This window comes from Anser cygnoides, chromosome 1, assembly GCF_040182565.1.
Source record: "Anser cygnoides isolate HZ-2024a breed goose chromosome 1, Taihu_goose_T2T_genome, whole genome shotgun sequence".
In the NCBI taxonomy this organism is placed as follows: domain Eukaryota; kingdom Metazoa; phylum Chordata; class Aves; order Anseriformes; family Anatidae; genus Anser; species Anser cygnoides.
In genome coordinates this window covers 157,489,716-157,516,783 of record NC_089873.1, presented here as the reverse complement: position 1 = coordinate 157,516,783, position 27,068 = coordinate 157,489,716, and the positions used below count along the sequence as shown (strand labels likewise).

Genomic DNA, 27,068 nt, shown 5'->3' with positions numbered 1-27,068 from the left:
GACGGGGAGAACCCGGAGGGGCGCGGCCAGAGGCGGTGGGGCGGGGACGGAGGAGGGAGGGCGCGGCCGCGCGGCGGCTGGGGGGAGGCCACGTGACGGGCCGGGGCGATGCGGTGGCGGGTGCTGTGGGCGCTGTGCGCCTGCTGCTGGGGCTGCGCCTGGGGCAAGACGCTGCGGGGCGGCTTCGTCAGCGCCGCCGCCCGCCTGCAGCCCTGGCGGCCCCTGGCGCGCTTCCAGTTCCACGGTAGGAGCCCCTAAGGGTGTATGGGGGGAGGGCTGAGAGGGGGGGCGGCGCCACGTCGGAGGCGAGCGGCCGTTAGGGCCGTTAGGGCCGTTAGAGGCGTTGGGGTGGTGCGCGTCGCTGGGTGTTTCGGTGGCTTCGGCAGTTTCTTTCCTTCCTTTCGTGGCAAAGTGGTTGTGCGGGCTGCTCGGAAACCTGCCGTGAATGTACCGCTTGTGGCGGTTACGCGGGCAGCCCCCCAGGCCGGGGGATGGGTGCTTGCGGGAGGAAAGGCGCTGGGGTGAGGGGAGAGTCAGAGGCGAGGAGGGTTGCGGCGCGACCTTTCAACGCTGGACGAGGAGAGGGAGAGAGGTGGGGTGGGGACTGCTCGCGGAGTGATTTGGGAGCGGTTCGTTATCAGTGTCCTAGAAGATAAACGTAGAAGTACTCTTAAATAGCTCAAAAGAACAAATGCGGTGCATAAATCTGAGAAAATCATAGAATGGCCTGGGTTGGAAGGGACCTTAAACACCCAGTCCCAGCCCCCTGCCACGGGCAGGGACACCTCCCACCAGACCAGGCTGCCCAAAGCCCCATCCAGCCTGGCCTTGAGCACCTCCAGGGATGGGGCATCCACAGCTTCTCTGGGCACCCTGTGCCAGGGCCTCACCACCCTCTGAGTGAAGAATTTCCTTCTAACCTCTGATCTAAATCGCTCCCCTTTTAGTTTAAAACCATTCCCCCTCGTCCTGTCAATATGTGATTGAGTAAATAGTTGCCCTCTATCTTTTTTATAAGTCTCCTCCAAGTACTGAAAGGTTGCCGCTAGGTCCCCCCGGAGCCTTCTCTTCTCCAGGCTGAACACCCCCAGCTCCCTCAGCCTTTCTCCATAGGAGAGGTGCTCCAGCCCGCTGAGCATCCTTGTGGCCCTCCTCTGGACCCACGTCCTTTTTCTGCTGGGGGCTCCATACCTGGACACAGTACTCCATGTGGGGCCTCGCAAGGACAGAGCAGAGGGGGGTAATTAAGACTCAAGATGAAGATTTTAGTTGTTCAGTTATAATTTATTATGTGAGTTGATGTTACATCCTTCCTTAGAAATATTCCTACTTCTATATGGATATTTACAACTATTCATTTTGGGGGATCTCATTGAAGCCATGGGAGATTTTATAGAACGTGCTGTTTTTCAAAGTCTTTTATTAGTGTCTTAGGTAAACTGTTGTCCATATAACATTTTACAGATCCCAGGAGATAACCTTTTGGGGGGTTTTATTGTAGAACTGCTATCTTGCTCTTAATAGGCAAACCTTCCTGGCAGAGCTTATTTGAAGCTGATAGTATAGTCCAGCTGCACATCCAGGTGTTGCCTGGGTTAGGTGGGAAAGAAGGTTGCTCTGACAGTTTAAAAGACATACCAAACTTGCTTAAATTGGAGTAAATTTGGACTCTTGCAGTGCTGATTGTTTTTTTTTTCTTCTCTGTTAAGTCCTGTATTTTTATTTAGGATACTGTTACATTAAAGAAGTCCCTAGCAATATCTAATGAAAGAATTTCTCAGAATGACTTTGAGGTTCATAGAACTGCTACACAAAATAAGTAATGTCAAATGAGCAAGTTCTAAAGTGGCTAAATTATTTCACTGTGCCAAGATGCGGCCTATAGGTAGACTGACACAGTAGAGAGCACTCTTGAAGTTTGGTTGTCTTTGTGAATATGTTTGTATCAATTTGTTTGATAATCAAGTGTTTTAGCTCTAATCAGTCAATAACATGAAGATCCATTTACTCCAGTTCTTCTGGTATTAGACTCGAGAGCTACTCTATGATGCTTGTGATCGTGCCATGGAAGTGTATAAAAATAGAGATGGGATGAAGGAAAAAAAAAAGATTATCTGGATTTTTTTTTAAAAAAAAAGGGGAGGTGGGACTTTGAAGTAGAGAAAGTTAATGATATCTGGATTGTGTTGAAAGTTTGTGCAGGTATCATTATAGAGAATTGTGCATGCAATTTTGTATTACTGAGATGAATAGAAATTGTTTGTGAAAGCTTACAGACGTTTATGGAAAGTAGTGGTAAAAGTTTTAGAAACAAAGTGAAGCTTTTTAAAGTGGTGTTACTTACTAAAAATCTCTGCTGTGTTAGCTTTTTGTTTGTGTAACTGTCATCAAGGCAGAGTAGTTGATTTTATTTTTTAAATATCAAGGTGACCATGCTGTTCTGTGTGTCAGAATCAACAACGTAGCAGTAGCTGTGACAAAAGAAGCTAGACTTCACCTGTTTCAAGCACAGGAATGGCTGAAGCTGCAGAACAGTATCCAAGACCACAGCTGTACAGAGAAATTCTCTAAAGCTCAACTGACAAGTGAGTTACTGCTTTCCTCTCCTTATGAATTAAGTTAAGTGTGTGTTTAGAACCCCAGTGTTTCAGTGAATTTGGACTTTGCATCAACTTAAGTAAAAGCAGGACTTCAACCTTCTGTAATTAAAAACAGATACACGGAATGCAATTGCTTTGTTTGCATCATTTCAGAAGACTTTGTTTGCAAGTTGTGATTTAGCATATCAGTGAAAGACGAACAGTCCTTGACAAACAATGACTTCAGTGCAAACAGTTGAACGTCAGGTTCTAGTCTGGTGCTCCCGTTTGCACGCAACTCAAAGATCCACGTTTGGTTGAAGTTTTCATTTACTCATTCTATACAGAGACTTCCTATAATTCTACTTGGAGTAAAAGTCTTTTTTTTTTATATATAAACCTCAAACTTTTCCTTAAAAAGATTATGTTAAAATGTGCAAAGAATACTGTAGTAAGATGAAACTGAAGTAGTTAGAATATGTAAATTGTTGAGAAAGTCAGATACACAGTTTGAATTATCACTTTCCTTGCAATAGAATGAAAAAAAACCAGAGGCCAACCATTGAAGCCTGCTGTAGTTACTTCTAAAACTCTGAAGTGAATGCCTGTAAGATGGGAGTATATAGCCCAAATACACAGTAAAAGAGTAAAACCTTTTTCCTCTGTTCTTTTTTTCTTCTTCCTCTTTCACAACATCATGATCATTACTTTTGTTTTCATTTCTGTCTGTAAGGTCATCTTCAAAAATTAATTTGTCTGAGTAATGCTGCCTTATTTTACAACTTGCCTATATCATCATTTAATGTTCTTTCACTCTTTCATTTTGTAATTTGATATTCATCACTGAATCTCCCATTTAAATGTCATAAATACTGGGATTTATAATTACACCGGGACAGAGTGTATAGATTATCCTCTTGTCTTTTGTTTATGGAGGAACACCTCTTATTTGTCAGGAGGCTACTGTTCTCAATTCCATGGAAAATTACATTTTTCAAAGACAAGAAAACAAAATTAAAGTATTTTCATTTGTGTGATAGCACAAACTCTCGAACTTTGATGTACAAAACGTTAGACACATTTTAATATTAAATATGTGCTAATCAGGATAATGCTTAATTTGAGTACCTACCTAAATGCACAAGAAAGTGGAATGCTGAAGTTTTCATTTATGTAACTGGTGGACAAACATACAAAAACAATTTTTGCACCATTTGTTGATCATAATATTACAAAGCCTATTTAAAGCATGATTTTTCCTTTGAGAAATTAAATTTAATAATCTTAAGTGAATGCAGCTTCTCTTTTAAATATATTTCCTCTGTGCAGCCAGAATCCCTAGAGTAACTAATTGATGTCCTGGAGCATTGCCATTACGAAATCTTATACAGATGTCACTTCTAAGGATGTAGTTCCCTTACACTTGAGCTGAGCTAAGCATGAAGTGCTGCTGAAAAGACCAGCAGTTGGTCCTTCAGTCCTGTCTGTCCCAGCAATGTATTCGCTGTTTTCTACTGTGTGTAGGAATCACATGACCGCAGGGTGAGTTGGATCTGTTTGCTGATCTTGGGCAAAATCAATTACATTTTTATTTTAGCTTACTTCATATCCTGTGAGTTAGCTTGCAGATTTGATGGAAAACTGATTAAACATACTGTGTGATCTCTAGTCTCGATGCAAATAAGGCTGTACCAGATCTCAGCTGAGAGTACAGATGGAGAGTAGAGCCACCCTTTTCAACTCCCATCTAACTTTCTTTTTAATTAAGCAGCATATGAAATCCTTAATTTGCCTTTTTACAAAGGTTGCATTTTTGAAGGGAGCTGCTTCGTTTTGTATATTTGCTTAGTAAGATACACAGCTCTGAAATGTACCCAGTATTAAGCATGTGTTCCACAAAGCAACGGCCTTTTTCAGAATTTTTTTTTTTTTTTGGTCTGCTTCATGTGTTGTCCAAATGAGTATTTAATGACAGTTGCTGCAGAGGGACGCGTCATCTGTTTCCTGCTGGATTCAACTGTTGATTATCAGTTCATGCTTTCAGAGAACAGAAAATAACTCCTTGAACTTGAAACAAGTTTACTTAAATTGCATAAATGTTTTTTGCAGGTAGGCTTCAAGTTAGAAATTAGTTCTAAATTTCGTCGAAAAAGGTTTAAGGATAATGAGTTTGCTAAGGATTGTTTTGTGAATATGTTTGCAGCTTTTTCTTATGGAAAAAAACTTTGCATAAAAGCAGCTTGTTTTGAAGAATCCTTACAAACTTTTTCTCTTTCCTTGTCTTTAGCCCCTGTCATCTTATAAACTATTCAAACAAATTCATCAACAGTCCAGTAATTGTATTATTATTTCTACTATAGAAATGGCTTTCATTTATGGTTAAGCGGATTAGCAATGATCACTGTTACACTGATTAGTTAATTCAGTAGTCAGTGTACAGTTCTTGTAGTCTCACTCAAACGTACAGAGCCACAAACTTCATTTGCAGCAAATGTTTACTTTGGAGAGATTATGTATTGGTTAACAGTTGCTTATAGGAAAAATAGTGGTAATATCAGAAGTAAGATGAAACTTTTCAGTCCTACATAGTTGGTTTTAAACAAAATTGATTTGAAATATGATTTTTTTTTTTTTTTTCAGACAATGGTCTCAATACTCGAGTGTCAATTGAAATTGTCTATGTCAGTTTGGGGAAGATGCTGTAAAAATATGTGAAGTTGCTGTAAAATATGTACCTTTAAGGCATGCACACCAATTTTACAAATTTTGCATGTGGCTCTATATGTTCTATGCTCTAAATGTCTTTGAAAATTGAGCAGAGTAAATTTCACAAATGTATTTTTCATACTGAATAAGTGTCTGTTGGTGAATACAAAATAGCTAGAGTCCCAGTGATACTGTACAAGAGGATGGAAATACACTAAACATGGTGTGCACTATTTGCAGTTAGTGGCTTCTGGTGGAATGGAGCCGTCCCAGCAAACCCAAAAGCTGAGAAAAGGAATACGGTGCGCAACCTCACCAACGCCTGGCTGCACCTACTTGAAACCTCAGCCGAGGATGGAAGTCTGCTCTCGGGTGTTGTGGTTTGCTTTCAAAACAAAGACTGTTTAGTACTGTTTGTAGTTTATAATCTGTAAATGATGATGTATGTTTAAATTTTATCTTTATTCGAAGATGAGTTTTCTAAAAACAAGCTAAACAAGTATCTACTCATTTTGTTTGTTTGTTTTCTTCCAAAGTGACTGTGAACCACACAGAGCAAAATCTGACAGTGTCCCAGATTCCCTATCCGGAAACATGGTATGTGTTTTATGTAGACAAGTTTACCTGCGAAGAGAATTATTCTGAAACCGAGGATATTCAGTTTGAAATGGTCTTACTAAACCCAGATGCAGAAGGGAATCCATTAGATCACTTTAGCGCAGGGGAATCTGGTAAGATTTTTTTTCTTAAAATTAGATTAATAAATTAAGGATCTGATCAGCCAAACCAATTGGTACCTACTGTGCTTGCAAAAACATGACACTGGGGAATGAATAGCAGAGTCTCTTACTTTAAATTCGACTTTCTCAAAGAAGAGTAAACTTTGATTCATTTCCTGGCATTACAGAAAAATCCTTCCCTTTCTCTAGAGTGACTTGCCAAAACTTGCCTAATGGCAAATGTAGTAAACAAGGAAAAATTGTGTTCATATCTTTGCTGATAGTTGTTGTTTCCCTATAGAAATTGTAAGCTTCCAATTGATTGTAAATTGAATACCTGATTTTAACAAATTTCTTTAATTTGTGGAATTCCTTAGATGAAATTTGTAAAATTTGATTCTGTGCAATATGAGTTCATGTGCGACGTAAACATCTTGCCAGTACAACTTCAGTTCACTGTCTGGGTCTTTCCAAGTACATTATTCACAAGCTGCAGACTGGATGAGATGATTGGCAGTCCAAATTTTTTATTGAAGAAATGCAAATTCAAATCTCTACACGTGCAAAGAAAAAAAAAACTTTTAGAAGTGACTCAAGACAGCAGCTGAAGAAATGTGTATATCAATTTTTATGACAATTTGGTCGTTCAAATCAACCCGATGTGTGCTTTGTTGCAGTGCTTAGCTTTGCTGCTCTGGGAGGCAGAGTCCACGTGACACTGACTTAGTCTGTTGAATGGGAAGAATATGTTTAGCCTGTGTTCATATACAGATTTAGCCTGTGTACCCAGATCTAGCCTACCTGTAGTGCTGAAAATTGTGTGCTCTGTTGTCATTCTTAGTCTCAGGAGAATGTAGAGGGAACTAAGGCGGCTTCCTTTAGGAAGGGAGGAAAATCTTCACACTGAAACATTGAGAGCAATCTATAAGGAAATAGCACTGTTAATTGCATGTTTTTCAAGAGCTATAGATTGATCAAGCTCTTTAACTTCTTAATCAGCTTCTTACTCTGCAAACATTGTTTGTAGTTTTTATTTAGTGAATTTTGTATCCAGATGTGAATTCAAAGTTAATTCACTTACTCTCAAAAGTACCACTAGCATTCTTTTGCTAAATTGAAAAACAACACCCTGTAAGATACCATGTGGCCTTTAAGTGGTGTACAGACCTCCTAGGGAGACATCTCAGCTCTGAACTAATTTTTTATGAAGTCTCTGAGCACTGTGAAGCAGAACTCTGAAAAGCTTGCATGCTGAGCAAGGAGATGTCTAAATCTTCTAGAAGTCTCCTTCTCAGGAGATACTCAAAAGCTGCCTGGGTGCGATCCTGTGCAATGTAACGTTGGTGACCCTGCTGGACAGGGGGTTAGACCAGAGGATCTCCAGAGGTCCTTTCCAGCCTCAGCCATTCTGTGATTCTGTGTAAATGAGTTGGGTGCAGGTATTTAGAGCCACCATGGAGTAAATAGGTTGAGATGTACATGCTATGTCTTCCATGGTTGCAAATAAACACCTTTGTTAATTCAGAATGAAAACCAGCAACACTGTTACGAGTCCTGAAAAGACTTGCCTATGTCTACTTTTCAAAGAACTGAGGAGGATTTCTTCTCTCTCTCTCTCATGCATCTCTAGGGAATAATTTTTGTCCTTTTTCCCCTGAAAGTATGCGGCTTAGAACATTAGCATGTCAGAGAAGAGATCCAGGTTCATTTCTTGGTGGATTTTTGTTTTGTTTTGTGTTTGATTGATTGATTGGTTAGGTTTGTTTTTTTTTTTTCTTTGAGGGGACTAAAAACTGCATAATTACAGATGGTTCCAGCTAGGTCACCTTTCACTTCAGTTAATAAAGTTGTGCCACTGCCACGAAGAGTTCTCAAAAATTAAGTGGACTATAAGGAAAGAATAGTAAAGAACTCAAACCCGTAACCTTCAGATTAGGACCTTTGCCTTGAGAGTGAAGGAGGCCTGGTTTCCAGTCCCTAGCAGGTAGTCTTCTATCGTTTTATATGGTAGGGTTTTTTACATAAGACATAGATTCCACTGGTAGTGGAATCTAGCATTTCTAAAGGCAGCTGGCCAGGTAAACAGAATTTTGAAGTTAGGTACTTGAAATTAACATACATATGTTTTATTTTCTGTGTCATAGAATCTGAGAATCATTTGGGTTGAACCTTAAAGATCTAGTTCCAACCCCCCTGCCATGGGCAGGGACACCTCCCACCAGACCAGGCTGCCCAAAGCCCCATCCAGCCTGGCCTTGAGCACCTCCAGGGATGGGGCATCCACAGCTTCTCTGGGCAACCTGTGCCAGTGCCTCACCACAACCATAGTGAAGAATGTCTTCCTGATGTCTAATCTAAATCTGCCCTGGGATCTGAAAAAAATGTAAAAAGCAGAGGTGCTGAAGACAATGTCCAATACCCTACTGATAAGATCATTTTACACTTACGTTTCTTATTTAACTTCGTTAACTTTTCTGAAGAAAATGTCTTACTCCAGAAGTAATTAACCGAACCCTCCAATAAAACATGCTCTTGTCCCCAAGAGTCTCTCCCCAGCCCTAGGTGATTTAGAAGTCAGGAAGCTATAAAAAAAAAAAAAAAAAGTTGAAAATAACTTTTGTTGCTTTTTATTTATTTATTAGTTATATTTCAGTGCAGGTTTCTCTCAAATCCTTTTGCTGTCAAGCCAATCATTCACAGTTTCTCTTTTCTGGCAAAGAGCTTTCTATCCTAGCTGTCTTAGTGAAAACATGTTTTAATAAACTTCTTTTTTTCTAAAGAATTTTTGAGGTATACCTAATCATTGTGGTGAAAAATAACATACCTACAGAATCCTTGCCAACCTCAGTGGGTGTCGTCTGTAGCAGACAGATAACAAGTGAAAGGAAGAATAAGAGACTTGATCTAAAATGTGTGGGGTTTTTTCTCAGTCATGAATTATATTACCTTATAGACTTTATTTACCATTTCACCGTATATACATACAGTATGTCCAAGTCGTAGAAGTTATATTACTAGCAGCTTCTCAGAACTCATCTAGTTCTAAAGTTCTTCAACATAAATATTGAAATATGTTTAATTGTTCTATTTCTTGTCTCTGGTTGGAGCTGATTGAAAGTTTTTAGCAGAGTTGCTTTGCCGGAAGCAAAATCTGATTCTGTGGGCACCACGTAGTTTCAAAGAAGGCTGGAGAAGGAAAACAGAAGTTTTCAGTGCAAAACTTCTGTTTACCCGTTTTTGCTTACTGGCTTTTTCACCCTCTGGTAGCTTTTCTGTTTCCAGACAACAGGAAAAAAAAAATCAGGATCCAGGTTTTCAGGGAAGCATGTTACGAAACTCCTGCTAGACTGAAAATCAGACTACTTCAGTTTTGTAAATATCAAAAAATTTGCACTTTTTTTAGATTGGCGCAAAAAAAAAAAAAGTCCACTTCATTTTCCCTGTGCTATTTTTCTTTTTCTGAAAGTTTTCAATCTTGGTCAACTGTGTTTCTTGGAATAGTTGCTTTATGTGGAGGAAGAGTGACACCCAGTGGTTAAGTAGATAGGACGGTCCAGGGTTTCTCTCGTCTCAGACTGTGCCTTCAAAAATTGAAGCAAAAAAAAAAAGAAATAGTTAAAAATGAGTCATCTAATAAATGTGTCTGATCAAATGGGCTACAATTATTTTCTGTTTATCAAGAAACTATATGCCAATATGTATTTGAACAGAATCTCTCCTACACTCAGAAAAAGTATTGTTGAATAAAAAATACTTTGTTAGTGATAATGACAGTCAGCTGTCTGAAGAAGTCACTGACTTTCTTGGATAAAATAGGCTAGGATTTACATATTTTCACTTTACTATCACTTTTGCTTGACAATTACTTAGAATTCCCTAGTGATTATATAAATAACATATCTTGCTTTTAGTTATTTACTACTAGTAATAAGTCTTTCTTCATAAAAACTGAGCTTTTTTTTTTTTTTCCCCCCACAGGATTACATGAATTCTTTTTCCTGCTTGTTCTAGCATACTTCGTAACTGCTTGCATATATGCACAGTCCCTATGGCAAACAATTAAGAAGCGTGGACCTATGCATACTGTACTAAAGGTGCTGTCAATTGCATTGTTGTTGCAGGCTGGTTCAGCTTTTGCCAACTACCTCCATTTCTCAAGGTATCTCTGCTTATATTTGCTTTCAATCTTAAGACTAGAAGGATGTGCTATTTTAAAGATCAGTACATGGTCTTTCATGTGCAGATTGTGACAAAAGATAGGACAAACTTTTTAGATCTACATCATTGCCTAAATGTACTTAGAGAATGCAAATTTAAGACTCACTTAAAAAGATCATCTTCTATTCTTTTGTCAGTTATTCTAAGGATGGAATAGGAGCACCTTTTATGGGAACTGTGGCAGAATGTGAGTATGCTTGTCTGCTGTTTTTATGTACTCCTACACATTAATCTGTATGATGCACTAATGAATGGTCTTTTTGGACTGTATTATTATCTTGCACCATATCACTGGATTTTTAACATGAAATACTCTAAGTTACTCTTCTGAAAAACAGGATTTAATCCAGATGCTTATAATAAATGTATTTAAAGCTCTATAATTGTTACATTGTTTAGGATTTTTTAAAGGATTTTATTGTCTTAATATTCCGTCCTACAAATACTTAAATACATACCTATCACGTGAGTAAAACTTTTTCAGTATGTCGAAGAGTTTCATGGAGTTTGCATGATCTAGAGTGCTGAAGCTTTTTGGGAAACTTTATCACATTTTAAGGAGTATGTCATTTTATTTGCAAATTTAATGTGGATTATAATGAAAAAGTGTTTTACAGCACAAGTGATGCAAAAATGCTTATGTAAAAAATCGATGTTGCCCAAGTACTCTTCTCCACTCTGTATAGATATTCTGAGCTCTCATTGAAACTGAATTCTTATAACATCCATACCTAAAATGCCAAAATGCACTAGTTTATTCTTGCTGGATTCTTCAGGATCTAATGTTGCTTTGTTGCCTTTTTTTTTTTTTTTCCTCTTTCACATAATTTACATTTGAGGCATTGGATGATCGTTTCTAAGCTAATACATTGCCTTTTTGATTGGGCTTTTGAAGCACCTCAAGAAAGTAGTACTCTGATAGTGCGATAGCATTGGAGAGTAGCAACCTATATAGAAAAATACTTCCCTTCATGGAGTTCGTCTAGAAACTTGCAGTTGGAATTAACAGCCTCTTGATGGCACTTGGCACCACAGTAATTGACACTCCTTCTTGTTTTAAACGTTTGAGTTAGCAAGTCTTTGCAGCCTTTCCAGCAACTGCGTTAATAAATTTTCCCTCTTGTCTTCTGATCTTCTGAAATGAAATTAAGTGGAGAATATGGAGGTAGTCATAACTCCTCCCTGCTGAGAAATCCAGTGTTAACTACACAACCAGAACTTCAGAGAAAATAGCCGCATCTTAGATTTTCTGTGTATGTATTGTGGTGAAAACCACACTATTATTTGCTTTAAACAAAGGTTACTAAGAATAAATTAGTATTTTTGATCAATATATGAATTTGAGTGATTCAGCTAAAAGAGTTTCCCATTGTTTTTAAAATCTGTGGTTCCCTAAACAGCAAGAAAGCAGAAGGAATTGTGGAAAGCTTCAGTGTCAATTGCAGCTCTGAAGGACAGCTGATACCAAGTATAGCATGGAAGTGGAAAGTGCTACCATTTTTCCTGCATAGGATCAGAAATCCTAGTTAAATGATAAAATTTTCATTAACTTCAGTGGGGCCAGAATTTCTTCTGGAAACCTGTCCAGATACTACATTGAGCAATTATTCTTTTTCCACCGTTATTTAATCTTTTCCATATATGAAAACCTGACACTAAGTTGAATTTACCACCTAAGTCAATCATATAATCACATAAATCACATGAATAATTCTGGCATACAAAAACATCTCAAATAGTGATGCTTTAACTTCTGATAAGATCGAAATGTGAAAAGTCAAATAATAATGTATCTGTTGAACAGCTGAAAAAGATGTTCAGGCCAACTCCTATTCTACCCCTGCCATCAGAGTGGTTCCAAAGAACGTTTATCAATATGGTGATAGGTGCTTTATAAGTGTATATATAAATATATGTGTATATATATATGGTGAAATCAGATAAATTTGATACCAGTTCAGTAGCATGTGGCCTTACACTGATCCTGGATATCATAAAATTGTCGTTTTCAAAATTTTGCTCCACCGTAAAGCCTCTTCTTGCTTTTAAGCAAGATATATGTGGTACTAAAGACTAAAACCTGTACTGAAAATTTGCCTTACACCATTTTGTCTGGGAATCCACTTGCTTTGTTGCCACGCTTAAGCAGAGCAACGTCTGTATGCAAGGCATGACTGAGAGATGATGTCTGGCTATAACTTACAGGGAAGGTTATCTTAAGGAGTGACAGAAAATAAAATGAGTGAATGAATGCTCTCTGGAGTATCCAGATTTGTTCAGTTACTTCTCTAGCTTGGATTTGTGACACTGGTTTGGCATGCCTTGAGCTTGCAAAAGTTTTTTCCAGGGAGTACTGTGCCTAGTACAGCTGGCACTGTAAAATAATTCCAAGATCATTTTGTCACAAAACAGTGCCAGTTCATTTTATTAAAGTCTGTATTTACTAAAAGCTCTTGACATTTCCTAAATGACAAAGGTGCCTGAATATGTTTTAAGTATGTAACTATATAAAGCATGAGAGTACCAAATGTATCCCATGAGTAATATGTTTAAATCTGTTTTATATCCATATTTTGCTAGTACTGCTGACCATCAGGGAAATACAGTAGCTGATCTTCATTTGATACACATCCCTTGTGTGTGTATTAATTTCTGTACAGGAGCAGCATTTTGTATTGCAATATTTCTAGTAAATGTGGAAGTACGTTTATTTGTTAATACATTCCAGTTGTTTCATAAAAATAGAAGCTTTACTTTTGTGATGTAGAAGTATTTTTCTTATATCTGATAATGTAAGTGGAAACGTCAAGTACAGAACAAATCTAAATGAACTAAAATATTAATCAAGTGAACAAAAAAAGCATGTAGTGCCCATCTCTAATTTCTGTAACAAATTCGAAGTTTACATAATGTGAGAAGTAATTTCTCAAGCTGCTTATACGTCTCTGCTGCATTAGTACAGTGAGCCAGTTTACACTCAAGTCCATGCAGCAACTTCAAAATCTTTCAATAAGCTTCAGCCAGAAACTTGATTCTAAAGCTAACAACACTCCAAAAGAAATCTTCAGTTCTTTCTAATGTCAGTAGTATTTCAGCAAGGTTGAAAAATAAAGATTTTAATATATTCTAGCTTGAAGTGTTCTTTATTCGGATACAGCTTCAAACACAAGTTTGAGACGCTGATTGAGAATGTAACTTCATGGAGTATGTGTTAATTGTTCCCAAACAGAGCCAAAAGAATGGACACAGTGAAACGAGGCAAAGGGAGTTTGCATTTAACGAAATGAAATACAGACAGATTATTGCTCCAAATGAAGTTTGTGCTAGGGTTAGTCATTACGTTTTCTCCTTTAAGTATCTGAGTGTGGAATTTGTCCTAAATATTTGTGTTTTCTATTGCAAGCTACTCTATCCTTAAGACAAAACGCAATTAATTTAAAGTACAATGCCACTGTCTGATTTTTGAACAAAAGTTTTGTGGAATGAAGAAAGGAGTTCATTTCATCATGTTTCATATTTGCAGTGTGATTAACATACATATGATTTTAGTCATGCGGCATTTATAAGTCTATTTATGCAGGTGGACTCCTGAGCCTAGACTTCTTTGACACAACAGGAGTGGGATTTGGAAGGATGTGGCACTCTGCCCATGTCATTGCAGAACTGCAGCATAAGGAGAGGAAAGCTTTAGTCATTTAAAAATGGTCAAAGAATCCATATTTTCTAGCAAAGCAACATCAGCTAGTCAAACTGTGAAGATCATGAATAAAGGTGATACCAAGGCATAAATGTTTGTTCTGTATTTGCAGGTATATAGAATGTTTCTTTTGGTTGTAGAAAAAAATATATATTTTTTTTTCTGTTGTGACCCTATATATTTTCCTTTTGTTTTCAATAGTGTGTGACATAGTCTCTCAGATACAAATGCTATATTTATTGTTGAGTCTGTGCATGGGTTGGACAATAGGCAGAATGAAGAAATCTCATAGCAGACCTCTTCAATGGGATTCCACTCCAGCATCTACTGGCATTGCTGTAGTAGTTGTTGTTACACAGGTTTGTATTTATATTCATTCTTATACTGAAATATACAGCTGCTATTAAGTATGACAGAACTGTGAACCAACTAATTTCAATATTTTATGAGGGAGGGAGTATCAAGACTGGGGAAAAAAAAAAAAACCCACAGCATAATGTGCACCCCGTATGTCTAATAGGTAACAACACCTCCTCTTTACTTTGACAATTTAAGGTGTAGCTCCACAGTATGTTTTCGTTCAGCAGTAAAACCACTTAAGAAGTTCCCACAGTTTTCCAAACTCCAGGTTGTGCCAGTTGTTCATAGTATTATACTGTAAACAAGATCAGTGGAATGATCTAGATTGAATGGGAGAAAAATAAAATAAAAAGGAGATATTTCAGCACAATCTTTTTACCAATCTGATTTGTAGTGTCATCCTATAAATAGCTGTAGTCAGTACAAGTGGGAGTTTGTGAACTACAACATTGGGGTTGACGACAAGCAGCATGGGAGGAAGGATGAGAGAGAAATTCTCACAGCAATCTTCCTGTCACCAAAAAAAGTTGAGACTCTGTCCTTTTCTTAGAACCACTCAAACCGAATGTGTAATGGTCTTTTCAATCAATAAAAGGCAATTCTTGAAAGGTTCATGTGCAGAATTGTTCCTGCAAATATACAAATGGTCTGACACATAATTTCATTCAAATATTTTCTATTAATATAAATTAGAAAGTCAAGTAAACCAGTAACTTAAAAGTAAATTGTAATGGAAATCATCCAACCCTGGTGGTGTCTTTTGTAAACAAATGTTTTTAAATCACAGCATAAAGACAAGAGGATTTGAAAGCCACTGAGAATGAGAAGAACAGGGAGAAACTGGAGACAGTAATGAGGAAGAGATTATACTAAAGAGTTTGTGCCATTTGAGTAATGTCTGTAATTAGTGTTGCTTCCAAACTAAATAAGTGGACTGCTAAAACATTAAGAGTAGCTGGGAGCTGACAGTATTCTTGCTAATTAAGAATATAAACCAAAGCCTATTAAGGTCAATGGGACTGTTGAAATTTAAAGATAGGTTCATTCCACCTTACTTTGACACCCGTCTAGCACCAGAAATTTTACATGCTGGTAGTAAAGAAGACTTCTAAAGTATTTAATTTTATTCATGCTTCTCCACTAGAACATGCATATGGGTGTGTTAGTGCTCTGTCACTTGAGACTGGAAAGTTTTTTTGTTGTTGTTTCCTTTTTACTATACATAGAAAGGGCACTCAGTATCATCATCTTGATCTTTTTTTAGCTGTGATAAAAAATGGGACAGGCATCATATATATATTCTGCTTCCAGTACTGGTCCATGATATATTTACATTGGCTATTTGAGCACCACTGGAGGATTGGTACAAAGTTGGCTGCCTTATTTTTCACCATGACGGAACATCTCTACCACATCTCCCTTCTCAGTACCGTCGGGAACATCACGTTTGGGAGGAGCCTTGTAGGAACAGAGTATGGATGTCAGAGTATGTCATTGCCTGGGTGGTTCTGCAGGCCATCTCACTGTCTGCTGTCTCCAGCAAAGTTTCCCCAACACCAAGAGTATCCTTAGCCTTTCTGGAGAGGGTGTTTTCCATCACACAGTTCAGTACCAATAAATTTCTGCTAGTTTTCTTCTCCTTAATAGCAGATTTGATTGTTGAGCTCAGGGGAACAGATCCCGGGCCCCATCAAAGGTGGTGGCCCCAAGATTTCATTCTCTGAATTAGTCTATTGTTCACTGGTCTAGATTGATGTGGGTATCAGACCTGCTGTAACAGGGCAGACAATGAGCACTTTTAATGATAAAAACCTAGAACAACCTCCTTTCCAACCTGCTCTTCCCCAGAAATTCTTATGGGAGAGGTAGCTTCTCCCCATTCAGAGGCTGGACAGACTTACGTGGGTCATCAGCGATGTTCTCAGGATTGTTGTGGAGGGTGCTGGAAACCACCTGCGTTACCTTAAAGCAGCAGATAGAGATTGAACCATGTTACTTTTATTGATGTTCTACAGTACCTGCCCTCATCTCATCACCAGGGAGGCAAAGCAAGTAGACAGCCTGGGAAACCATTTTATTCCTGAACTTACATGCATTTTTGACTGGCAAACTATCTGACTCTGCTTTTCTGCAGTTACTTCAAATTACTCAGCATTACTTGCCCTTTTTTTTTTTTCCTATTTTTATTGGCGGTATTAATTCTTTCCTTTTGTTCTTTCACAAACACCAGCAATTTCCTGGGCTGTGTTTACTGGTTGCCATCAGTGTAGGGGTGGACATTGCCACCTAGCCAGCAAATCTCTTGTGGTCATTGTGGCTATGAAGAGGTAGCATCTCAAAGGGAGGGACAAGCCTGCCATTTATTGTCTCCCCTTGGGTTAACTTGTTCTTTGTGTGTGTGTGTGTGTTTGTTCATCCTCAGAACAAAAGATTCCCAGGCCACTCTGTATTCATTAAAGATTCCACTTTTGCTGCTGAGGCGCAAACCTTGTTCAAAACTTTTTGCTGATGACAAGCCTTTCCTATCACATAGAACCGAACAGTTTCAGCTTTCAGGGCTGTGATCAAAATGATCACAGAAATCTTAATTGATCGCAAAATGATCGCAGAATCTTAATGCACAAGAAGCCATGCTTCACGGGGGTTCTTAGCTATGTCCCGAAAGGTGTGCTCAGAATGAACTCTGCCTCTGACCTCAGATCTGAAACATGTTTTAGTGTGCTGAAGTTCATGACACCGGATACCCAAGTGCTAGATAGGGTTTGAAGCAGCTAGTTCATCTGCCTTGCCTTGCTGCCACTTTTAATTTCCCTTTTGCTTCCCCCTTCCCCTTATCTCTCTGTGATGATCAGTCCCATGTGAACCTGCTCTTGCTGGAGATTGATATGTTATCTTGCCATGCAGTCAGTGTTGGCATAGCAAGGAGGAGAAGGGGTTCTACCGTAATTGTTTCCTTCTGACAAAAGAGACAACTGTCTGGTTCTTCATTGTGCAGATGTGGAGGTCCAACTTGTATAACTGGAAGATCGAGATGATGACCGGAGCAAACAGTCTTCCCAGCAGCTTGAGGGAGACCAGGACTGGGCAGTGGTGTCCACTGGATGACCAAGATAAGTCAGAACTATGTACAGGTGCTGTCAGGCATTTCGAACAGTGCATTATGTAAACAAGGAGATGGTCATTCTACTTTATTTAACAAAGAAGCAGTTGGACTTTAATGTTGGACATAGCTAGTGTGAGTCAGCTCTTCAGTTGTGCACCTACCCAGCTCATCCAGTTCTTTCGCAGACAGCCTGAGCAAGAGTTGTTCTGCTGGATAACAATTAGGATATTCACCCTGATTTCTTCCCAGAGCTGAACTGTAGTTCTGCTCAATGGTAACAAAAAAAATGTGTCCAATTTCCGCTTGAGCCTGTTGGTGTCTGGGTGTTCTTTCATCTTACTCCTGATATCGCAGCTAAGTGAGTAGATGTGTGCCTTTCTGTGGATAAGGTGAGGGACGTCAGGGTTCAATGACCTCAATTCCTCAGGCATGGCCAACCAACGAGATTTTGACTTCAAGAACAAGTTTGTCGGTGAGAGCTCTCCCTTCACTGAGAACATATTGCCTAATCTGTTGTAACCTAGAAACACTCCATGGCACAGATTCCGATTTTATAGAATACTGCTTTTCTCCAGTGAGTGAGAACAGTTCCAGCTCATAGGGAGAGCGGTGACCCATGTTCACCTTCTCCAGGTTTCTCATGTGTTGCACTGGCAGGTCCATTTCTGCCTCTGATGATTCTGCCTTCTGCTTATTGTAGTAACCTAGTGAAGCTGGAGGAAGCTGGACTTGTGTGATCTTATGTTGCTGTCACTACACAGTCTTTATTCAACTGATTTCTGGGTTGTTTGCACAATTTACATTATTTAAAGGGCTAGTCCAGCGCATACCATGCTGTCAGACGCTATTTTCTCATTACGATTTGGACTTTGTTCTCATGATTCCTTTACTCCAGCTCTTTGTCATCTTCTCATGAAAGTGGCTTCCTTTCTTGCTGTTACTTGTGGTGGTAGGTTAAGAAAAATTCAAACCCTCATGGCTCTGTTCTTTAAGGTTGAGGTAACCCTGCATCTACCTAAAATTTCTTCTTTAAGTGGTATCAGACCTTCATTTCTGTCAGTTTGTATCTCTTTAGCCCCAGCTTCATGCTAGTCTCAGGAAGAATCTATGCTTTTTTTTTTTTTTTGAAATATTCTCAGAGAGTGTATGTCCAGTCCAGGAATGTTAAAGACTGCCTCTTCCCATGCATAAATTACAAAAAAGAAAATGCTCTGTAGACAAATGCAGTGATTTTGCAATTGGTAGAACCCTTGTTGTTGCCTGGGCACATTCTACCTGAACTGAAATAGCCTCTGTGCTGGGTATTCTTCACTTTTAGACCAAAACTAGTGCTTTAGCCACAACTTCACCAAACACTGTGCTCTATCTCAAGGTTTCAGGAGTTGTTTAGTCTTATTTCAGTCCTAGTCTTTGAGAGGATTCTCAGTCAAGTAATTTGATCGTTGTAAGGTGTTTGCTTGGAGTTGCCCAGAAACAGAGCGTTATGGAAGCAGTGTTTGAAGAACATTGGCTGGATGGTCTACTACTAATCCATGACGTTCGGGATGTGTGCTTCACACTTCTCTCTCTTCCATCTTTCCATTTTCAATCCATGGGGTTGAGAAGTAACTGAAGTGGCAGCAGTCGTGCTCACTGTGTCATGGCTCAAGTAAGTGAAGGAAAAAGTGAGAGAGTACTCTCAAAGGATATTCTGAGTGAAAAAAAATCTAGTCTCAACTGATGAGACTCATGGACACCCACCTTTGGAATGCACAAGTGGATTACACATTTAAAAAAAAGTTTATATCAGTGACCTTTCTGTCTTTATGATATTAATGTAATTAGAGAGCCTTTGGATTTGCTCAGAAAGGAATCTGACTAATTTAGATTTCTAAATTGAGGCGTACAATGTCTCCTTCTGAAGGCCTTTAGCGCTACCTTGCCCATATAAATCAAATTTGACTACCTTTCTTCAGAAAGCCTGCTTTATTAGACACCTGAAACCTAAGTGCAAGTTAGATGTCTGCAGTAGGTGGACTGGATTCCAGTGTATATTCAGTTCTAAAAATGCCACTCATCTGCTACATGCTTCTGGGAGTCAAAACTTTATGAGTATTCTAATTTGTAATGTTAACAATCCCAAACTCTTGAAAAGGTTTTATTCGCAAGACCCCACTTTCATGCAACTCTACAAGTAGGCGCCAGCTTTCTATTCAACTAAGACTCAGAAAATAGGCATTTCTTAGTCTGTTTTTCTTTAGAAAATTTGTCAATACTCTTTTTCACAGTCCTCCTGCAGCACTGAATTCTACAGCAATTGGAGACGATGCGATTTTTCTGGGAGTTAAGGAGGATTACGATCTTCTGTGTATTATCTGTTGGCTGGAGTGCTTGTCCAGGTGTTGCAACAGCATTTGGAACCTGTGACGCTGCCTTTCGTAGTCCCTAGGAGGTTTCCAAGCCAGTTGCTTGCAGAGTCAGGCTCGCTCACAGTTTCTGACCTAGCTGATTCTGAATTCTTTTCTCCACGATGGCACGGCTTCAATAGAAGAGGTGGAGAGTGGCCCACCCAAGTACAGCCTATAGCCTGGCAGCTAGGGCTCTCTCCAAGGAGGTGGGAGATGTGAGTTGGATATCCTTTAGGCAAAGACGGGAATTGTGGGAGATCTAAGTTCAACCTGGGTGAATGCTTTAGCCCTTAGGCTATTGTATAAAAGGGGCAGCAGCACCACCCTCTTACTTCCCCATCTTTAAAAGGAAAAGTGAATCCTGTTAGGATTTTGAAAGAAAAGGCGTAGTCGCCTGCCTTTGAAACAAGCTTTACAGGTTGTGGATCCCAAGTGGAAGGAGACGCCTCCCTGTAGCTTTGTGGAATCGTTTCAGTGGGCTTCCTGCTGAGTAGGCTGCCTGTTTAACTACATGATTATTTTGGAACTTATGCTAAAATGGTGCATTCCTTCTACCCAAATGAGAGGAAACTTTAACTTGTCAAACTTTCTAAAAGTTACGGAATGCAAGAAATGAAACCCTGTTCCTGCCAGTCACATTTGGAGTAATAGGTAGTGCCAAAGCAGCAACTCAGCCTAGGTTGTGGGTTATTTTCTGTAACATGGCAGTCTCCAACGAACAGACCATGAACAGTTGTGCTGATAATTTGATCTGTCATGGGAAGGTTAATTGGCATTTAATGTAACCTTGTTTTTTCTAAATGTACATTGCTGTTGTTGTTCTTTTCCAGAGCCTTTTATTAATTTGGGAACAATTTGAAGATACTAATCACCACAGCTACCATTCACACCATGGCTTAGCAAGTGGACTGCTTATTGGCCTCAGAGTTTGCCTAGCTTTGTCGCTGGCTGCTGGTCTTTACCAGATCATCACAGTGGAGAGAAGCACGCTGAAAAGGGAGTTCTATATCACCTTTGCCAAAGTATGGGTTACATCATGGAAGCCGATTCCTTTTGCTGTAAAAGTAATTGTGGCACGCAGTCGACTGAAGCTCTAAACTGTTTTCCTCCATATGAAAGTTAATATTTAAGTGACTGATTTGATTAAATTGCACTCTGTCATCATACTCTGAGTAGTCATTTTAATTTGACAAGGAGTATAGAGCTTTTTTAAACAGAAATCCCACCTTTCATTGTGTGGTTTTCACTCTGTTGATTGAAAATTAAACAATGGATTCATAAAAAAGACAGAAATGTAAATGCGGTTCCTCTAACTGTCATCTCTTTCTTCTTAGTTGGCGTATAGTTATTTTATAACTTATACTCTTCTTCTCTTTCAGGCCTGCATTCTCTGGTTTTTGTGCCACCCATGTCTTGCAACCGTTTCTGTAATATTCAGAGAATATCAAAGAGAAAAGGTATGTACAGGCAAGATAAAAGAGATGGAATTTGAATAGTAGTTGTTCTTCATGTTCAGTGTTTGTTAGCAAACTCATGCTCTTAGGCTGTTAATCTTATGACCCCAAAGCAACTTGAAAAGTCTTAGTCACACAGCTCTTATTGATGCTAATGTGAGTCATATTTTACAAAGGCATACTGGGTTTGAATCATCTAAGGGTAATCATTTCTAGACTAAGGGGGGGTGGGGAGATAGTTAAGTCAAAGGAAAATGTGGAGGGGGTGTTTTGTTTTATTGTTTGCTTGTTTGCTTTTTAATTAAAAACACCTTGGGGATTCTTTTAACAAAGCTAGTAGAAAGATAAATCAGTGGATTTTTTTTTGTTTGCTTTTTAGTCTTCAGCATTTAAAAGCTTTATGTGGCTAAATAGGTCAGGGAACCTGTAGCTGAACTGTATTCTTTAGATTAAGAGATCTATCCAAATGTGTAGTTTGGTTTGTAAGCTCTAAACAGTTAAAAACAAAAGTGGACTCACTGGGTTTCTCGGTTGCTTAAACATATTGGGAACTAGAGAACTAGTGTGTGGAGCCTGCCATGTTCAGATAAAGTGCACGTCTATTCTCGGGTGATTGACTACTTCATTCCAGGGTAGAGTTTGCTGCTTTTCTTTATGGTTATAACCATCTGTGCATTTGTATGCAAATATTTTCAGAAAAAAAATAAGCTTTTATTTGTGTGGGGAATACGTGAGGGGGGAAAAACATTCTACTAAAAAATATAATACCTGAAATACCGTGTTAGATTTATTTTTTATTTTTTTGGTAAAGAATTAATCTTGGGAGGAAAAATAAAGCTCCTTTAGAACAACAAAAAGTCTCTTTGTTAGTAGTTTATTCATGAAAATATCATTGGGGTGGGATGGGCAATCTTTAGAATTGGGATCAGTATGGGAAATTTTGCAATATTTTGAGAGTTTGAGTTTGAAGGGAGGTTACATTTGCTCTGCTCTTGCATTTTAAGAAAGTTTAACCATGATGTGCAACTCCAGTTCCTACATTATGATAATTTAGCTGTGTTTTTCGTTATTTAAATGCATTTAAATATAATAAAGGAATGCGTGATCAATGAATACCATATTTGTGGAAGAAAAACATGTATTTGAAAAGACTCTCTGTACCTCAATTTAGACTTCTGCTTGCTCAGAAACAATAGTTACCTTTATGGGTTTGATAAGAACTGCCTTATACAACTCTTACAGATCAAGAGACTTGCTCTGAAAAGAGGTCTAAGTGAGACTGATAAATGACTACCATCACAGCTCCATGACTGTGCTAGTGTAAAGTGTTTTCAGGCTTTTTTTTTTTTTATTCCTCTCTGTTTGTTGTAAGAATAGAATATCTAAACATCACCTCTGCTTGTGGAACTGCATGGGTGGTGAATTGCAAGCCTGAAATTCCCCAGAACAGAGACTGCCAGAAGGGGTTATGTGACTTGCCCGGGGCTATCTACAGATTCAAAAACATCCAGGTGTGAGAGCGTGAATCCTGGACCTGAAGTTCACATTCAAATCTTTTGTAACTGCAGCAGCATTAAAAGGTTTAAAGTTAAACTTCAAGCACTTATATAGTGTGCTGGTAGAAATGTATTTGCGTTTGGTTTTCACTTACTTTTTTCCCTTCTTCTGTTTTTTGTCTTTAGATTATTACCATAGGTGTTATCCTCTGTCAGTGCATCTCCATGGTTATCCTCTACAGACTTTTTCTTTCTCATAGTCTATATTGGGAAGTGTCTTCACTATCATCAGTGACATTGCCACTAACAGTATCCTCTGGACATAAAAATCGACATCACTTCTGAGATGTTTAGGAAGAATACGTTATGTAATAAATGTGCAATAATGACCCAAATATACAGGTATTTTTGTCACAGGTATGTGATACATCGGTTTCACTGGAAAGCTGGTTGGTAATATCAGAGCACTTCACAGACCTTTGGTCTGACACAGTCCTTAGATTAATCTGTTACAAGTATTGTTGAGTGGGAAAAATCCATAATTTGAATGATTTCCTGAAGATGGTTCGTGGGTAGCATGTGGTGCTGAGCTATGTCACAGAAAAGTACAATAATTCTTTTCTCTCCCATTCACAGCCACAAAAAATATCCCTACTTTATATCAATACTAAGTTTGAAGGTCTTATAAAATGCAGTTCTTAAAATGTCGACAAGCTCAAACAAGTCTGAAATAGGCCAGTTGTGAAATTGGTGTGATGCATAACGACGAATACAAGTTCTTTTATTTTTGTGCTTTAGAAAAAAATACATTTTATGTATAGGGATAAAAGAAGGGGAAACAAAAGAAGGAGAGTCCACTAAGAACGTGTATAAATGTTTACAACTAACCGTGGGAAATTTTTCTTTAGTATTGGTGTAAAAGAAAAGCATTTTTTGCATTTACTGTTCATATTGGTTAGAATTTTAATGGGAATGGAAATAGAGTTTATGTTTTCTTTTTTTTTGAAATAAATGTAACTAAAAATTTCACCCAGTAAAGTTCTAAACAATATTTGAGGCTTAGAAGATATAGCAAAATAAAGGTAATTAAAACAGCAGGCTCACAAAAAAAAGGGCAAAGAAAATGGAATGGGTGATGTGGTACTAGAATTTTAATCCTGATATAATTCATTTCTCTTACATTGAGGATTCAATCATAATTAAGCCATATACACAGATTAAATTAACAGAAGCATTTCAAATAAATGTTGGTTTCAGTCATCAACTACCCATGAATTCCTGCCCAAGGATACTTAATCAGGATTAAATTTTCTATGAATAATTGAAAAACAAAATACTCACTGGATTTGTTATAATCCATGTTGGCACTGGGTTCTAAGTAGTTGCCATCTTCCATCCATTGTAATAAAGCCATACTACTTTGTGATGCCCTAGCATTCAGAAAGCCAGTGTAAATATATACTTTATTGAAGTGCCTATTTATTGAGTATGATGAAATCGTGCTGACATTTTTTCCTTCGTAATAAGAACATACCTATTACCATTGTGACTGCAATTGTTCTTTTGGGATTTACTTTATTATTTTTCATATTTTAGATTTCTCGCCGTACAAGTGTGTTTCTTCACAACACCGATTTTATTTTCTAGTAAACAGATGTTTGCTTCTTCTTAATAGTATGTATTTAATTACGCCTCTTTGAAAATGTGAAGACACCAGGGTTCTAGCTTTAAAATAGCCCTAACTTTTCCATTCATGTTTGCCTCAGCTGTGAGCATAGTTGAAACATAAGTCTATTCCATTTCAGTTTAGAGGTGAAAGTAGACATTTGCCTTTGACTAAGGCAAAATGGCAACATGACAGAGTTGCTCATTAAATCATCTCCTTTCTTATTGTTTGTAATTCAGATCAAGAATGGCAGGTTGAGGCTGGAAAAGATGAGATATTATGATTTCACACAATCTTCAGAGTGATTAAAAGATTAATTATTACATTCCTCTGATAACCACACAAAAATATTATTGGTTAAAACTTCAGTCTTTATTTCCCTGCTTATCTCTGTACTTTTCATCTTCTCAAGAAAAAAGCATCCTGTTTTTGATAAGTCTCCAATAATGCAGTAGAAGAGTTCTATCTGTCCTCATGTATAAGACATGAAATTCACACATAAAATAGAATTTTCTGATAGACACAAGAGCTACTTTATAGTTTATGATCTGTCATGATAAAAGTTTTAACCTATGCAGAAAAATTGCATGTGACTTTCAGAATAGGCACTCTATTTATTTTATTCTCCAGAAGTACTTTCTTACTTCCTGTAGTCCTTCTGACTTCAGTCTGTCAGTGTTAAGGTAAATGATATCTTAATTTCACCTTTTAAGTATACCCTACAACAATTCATAAAATGAATTCAGAATTCATAGTTCATCTGGGTATAAATATAAAGCATCAGATGTTGTCTCTTAATCTTTTCCAGATTGCCCCGTAAGTCAACAGGTAACATTATCCTCTTAGTCTGGCATTGAATCCAATGATTTGAAAATAAAATTTTGATTTTACTATTAATGTAACTGTAGCAATTAAGTATCACTTTCTCATGGTAAGCTGTACTACGGACATGCATTTCTGCTCGGGTCTGTTAGCGTTCTTTCATGACCAACATCCACCGATGTTACGTTATTAAATCACTAATGCATGCTGTAGCAGTAGGTCAGTATGACTGTGGTAATATTCAAGATGTCAGTTAATTCGGTACATGATATCCACGGGGGTGGGGTGGCTGGAGTCTTCAAATATGACCTATTTACAAAACTTCTTGCTTTCCTATATTCTGGCTTGAAGATTACTGCCCGAAGAATAGTTTGAATATGTGAAATTCTCCCTGCTTCCTAACTTACATTTTTAACGAGACCAATTGATAAAACCTTGTGGGTTTTTTTCATGCTTATTCACATATTGACCCATTTAACCGTTTTGGTTTCATAACCTCGTCTTAGGAGAATAGCTTCCAGGCTTCTTTTAGTTGTCTTCAGTAAGTGCATCCTGCCTGAAAAAGTTTCTCTTTTTTCTAAAACGTGCTTTCCATCACACACACACACATACAAAAAAAAAAAAAAAAAGTTTTGTGTCGCCAAACTGCAGCTCTGGCTGATCTGAGCAACTCATGATGCACCCACCTCAGCTACACACCAGATGACAGCAGTGGACAAAAGCACTCCTTTAGCATGCCCGTAGCCCCAGCGCGTAAATGGCATGGTTTTGTGCCAGCTGAAAGCGGCCGCGGACCCAGGGAGCTCTCAGCGGGAGGGCTGTAGCCAGCTTGCAGACTCCCTGCCACCTCGCCCGCTGCAAAGAGAGAGAAACACGTTGCATGTAAAGGCAGCGCTACCAGCTGCTGACCGTGCTGAGCACAACTATTTAGCTGGGGTTGAATGGCAGCTTCGTACATGTTAGTTTTTGTGCATCGCGTGGTTCTGTTTTAAATAAAGTTGCAGATAGAGGGTATACTAATTCCATTGTCTGTGAGTTTCGGTGCTTGGAAAAGATAAGTATACATTGACAAGATTGCAAACCGAAGTTGTTTGTGCTCTGAAGAAATTCACTTCAACGCATGAGAGGACGTTTCCTTGCCAGTCATCGCCTTTTCTACTGGCACAGATGCCAGTTAGTGTCAATTCTGATTTATTGGTTGGGGGGAGGATCGTTGTTCAGAAGGAATGAGAGTGAGATCAGCAATTCAGCCTACGAGACCCCCCACACGCTGCGAGGAGTGGTAATCTTGCATGGCTCCCGACCCGGGCTGGATTGGAACCAGTGATGTAGAGGTTGGAACAATGCTCGAGCTCATCCCCTAAGCTATTCGCTCCCATTCCGTGTAGGGTATGTTGATTGTACTTTTATTTAAAGTGCTTCAGGTAGGAAAAATGAATATTTACAATTAAATATATGTAAATGAAAGTGGAAAGGCTTGATTGGAAAAATATCAAGTTTCTAATACATATTACTATAGTAAGACCTCCCACACAAGACAAACATTTGTAGTCAGACCTAATAAATATTCCTTTCTGGTTCCAGTGCTAATGGAGAGCCACAGAGGTATCAAAATCTTTTTGTTTGCATCTCCGTCCTCTACAGAACTGGAAGACTCTTTGATCCGATTTGGTTCTGGTTTATTCTGTGTGATGCCATGCCTCTACTCGACACTTTTAACAGATTGCTATAAGTGTTGGCTGGGCTGGCTAAAACCGATTATTATGTTGTACCTTGTAACTCTTTTTGTGTGACTATGCAATGTACAAGGGGCAGGTGATCCTTGCAAATGTCAAACATTAAAAGAAAATATTAAGCTGTT

The 27,068-nt window shown here is 38.5% G+C and overlaps 1 protein-coding gene across 3 annotated transcripts; it reads left to right on the top strand.

Annotated features, from left to right (window-relative positions):
- Positions 1-55: 55 nt before the first annotated feature.
- On the top strand, positions 56-27,068 carry GPR180 (G protein-coupled receptor 180). 3 transcript variants are annotated; one of them, XM_048072686.2, is made up of 9 exons: positions 56-244; positions 2,427-2,585; positions 5,822-6,016; positions 9,983-10,163; positions 10,360-10,409; positions 14,121-14,278; positions 20,600-20,833; positions 21,149-21,226; positions 22,906-27,068. In XM_048072686.2, the coding sequence occupies exons 1-9, from the start codon at positions 109-111 to the stop codon at positions 23,062-23,064; spliced, it is 1,350 nt and encodes a 449-aa protein (XP_047928643.2). In that variant the 5' UTR covers positions 56-108; the 3' UTR covers positions 23,065-27,068. The 3 variants fall into 3 exon arrangements, with proteins under 3 accessions (XP_047928643.2, XP_066843020.1, XP_066843029.1); XM_066986919.1 differs by having other exon boundaries at positions 59-244; positions 20,600-20,791; XM_066986928.1 differs by lacking the exon at positions 56-244 and adding an exon at positions 353-592.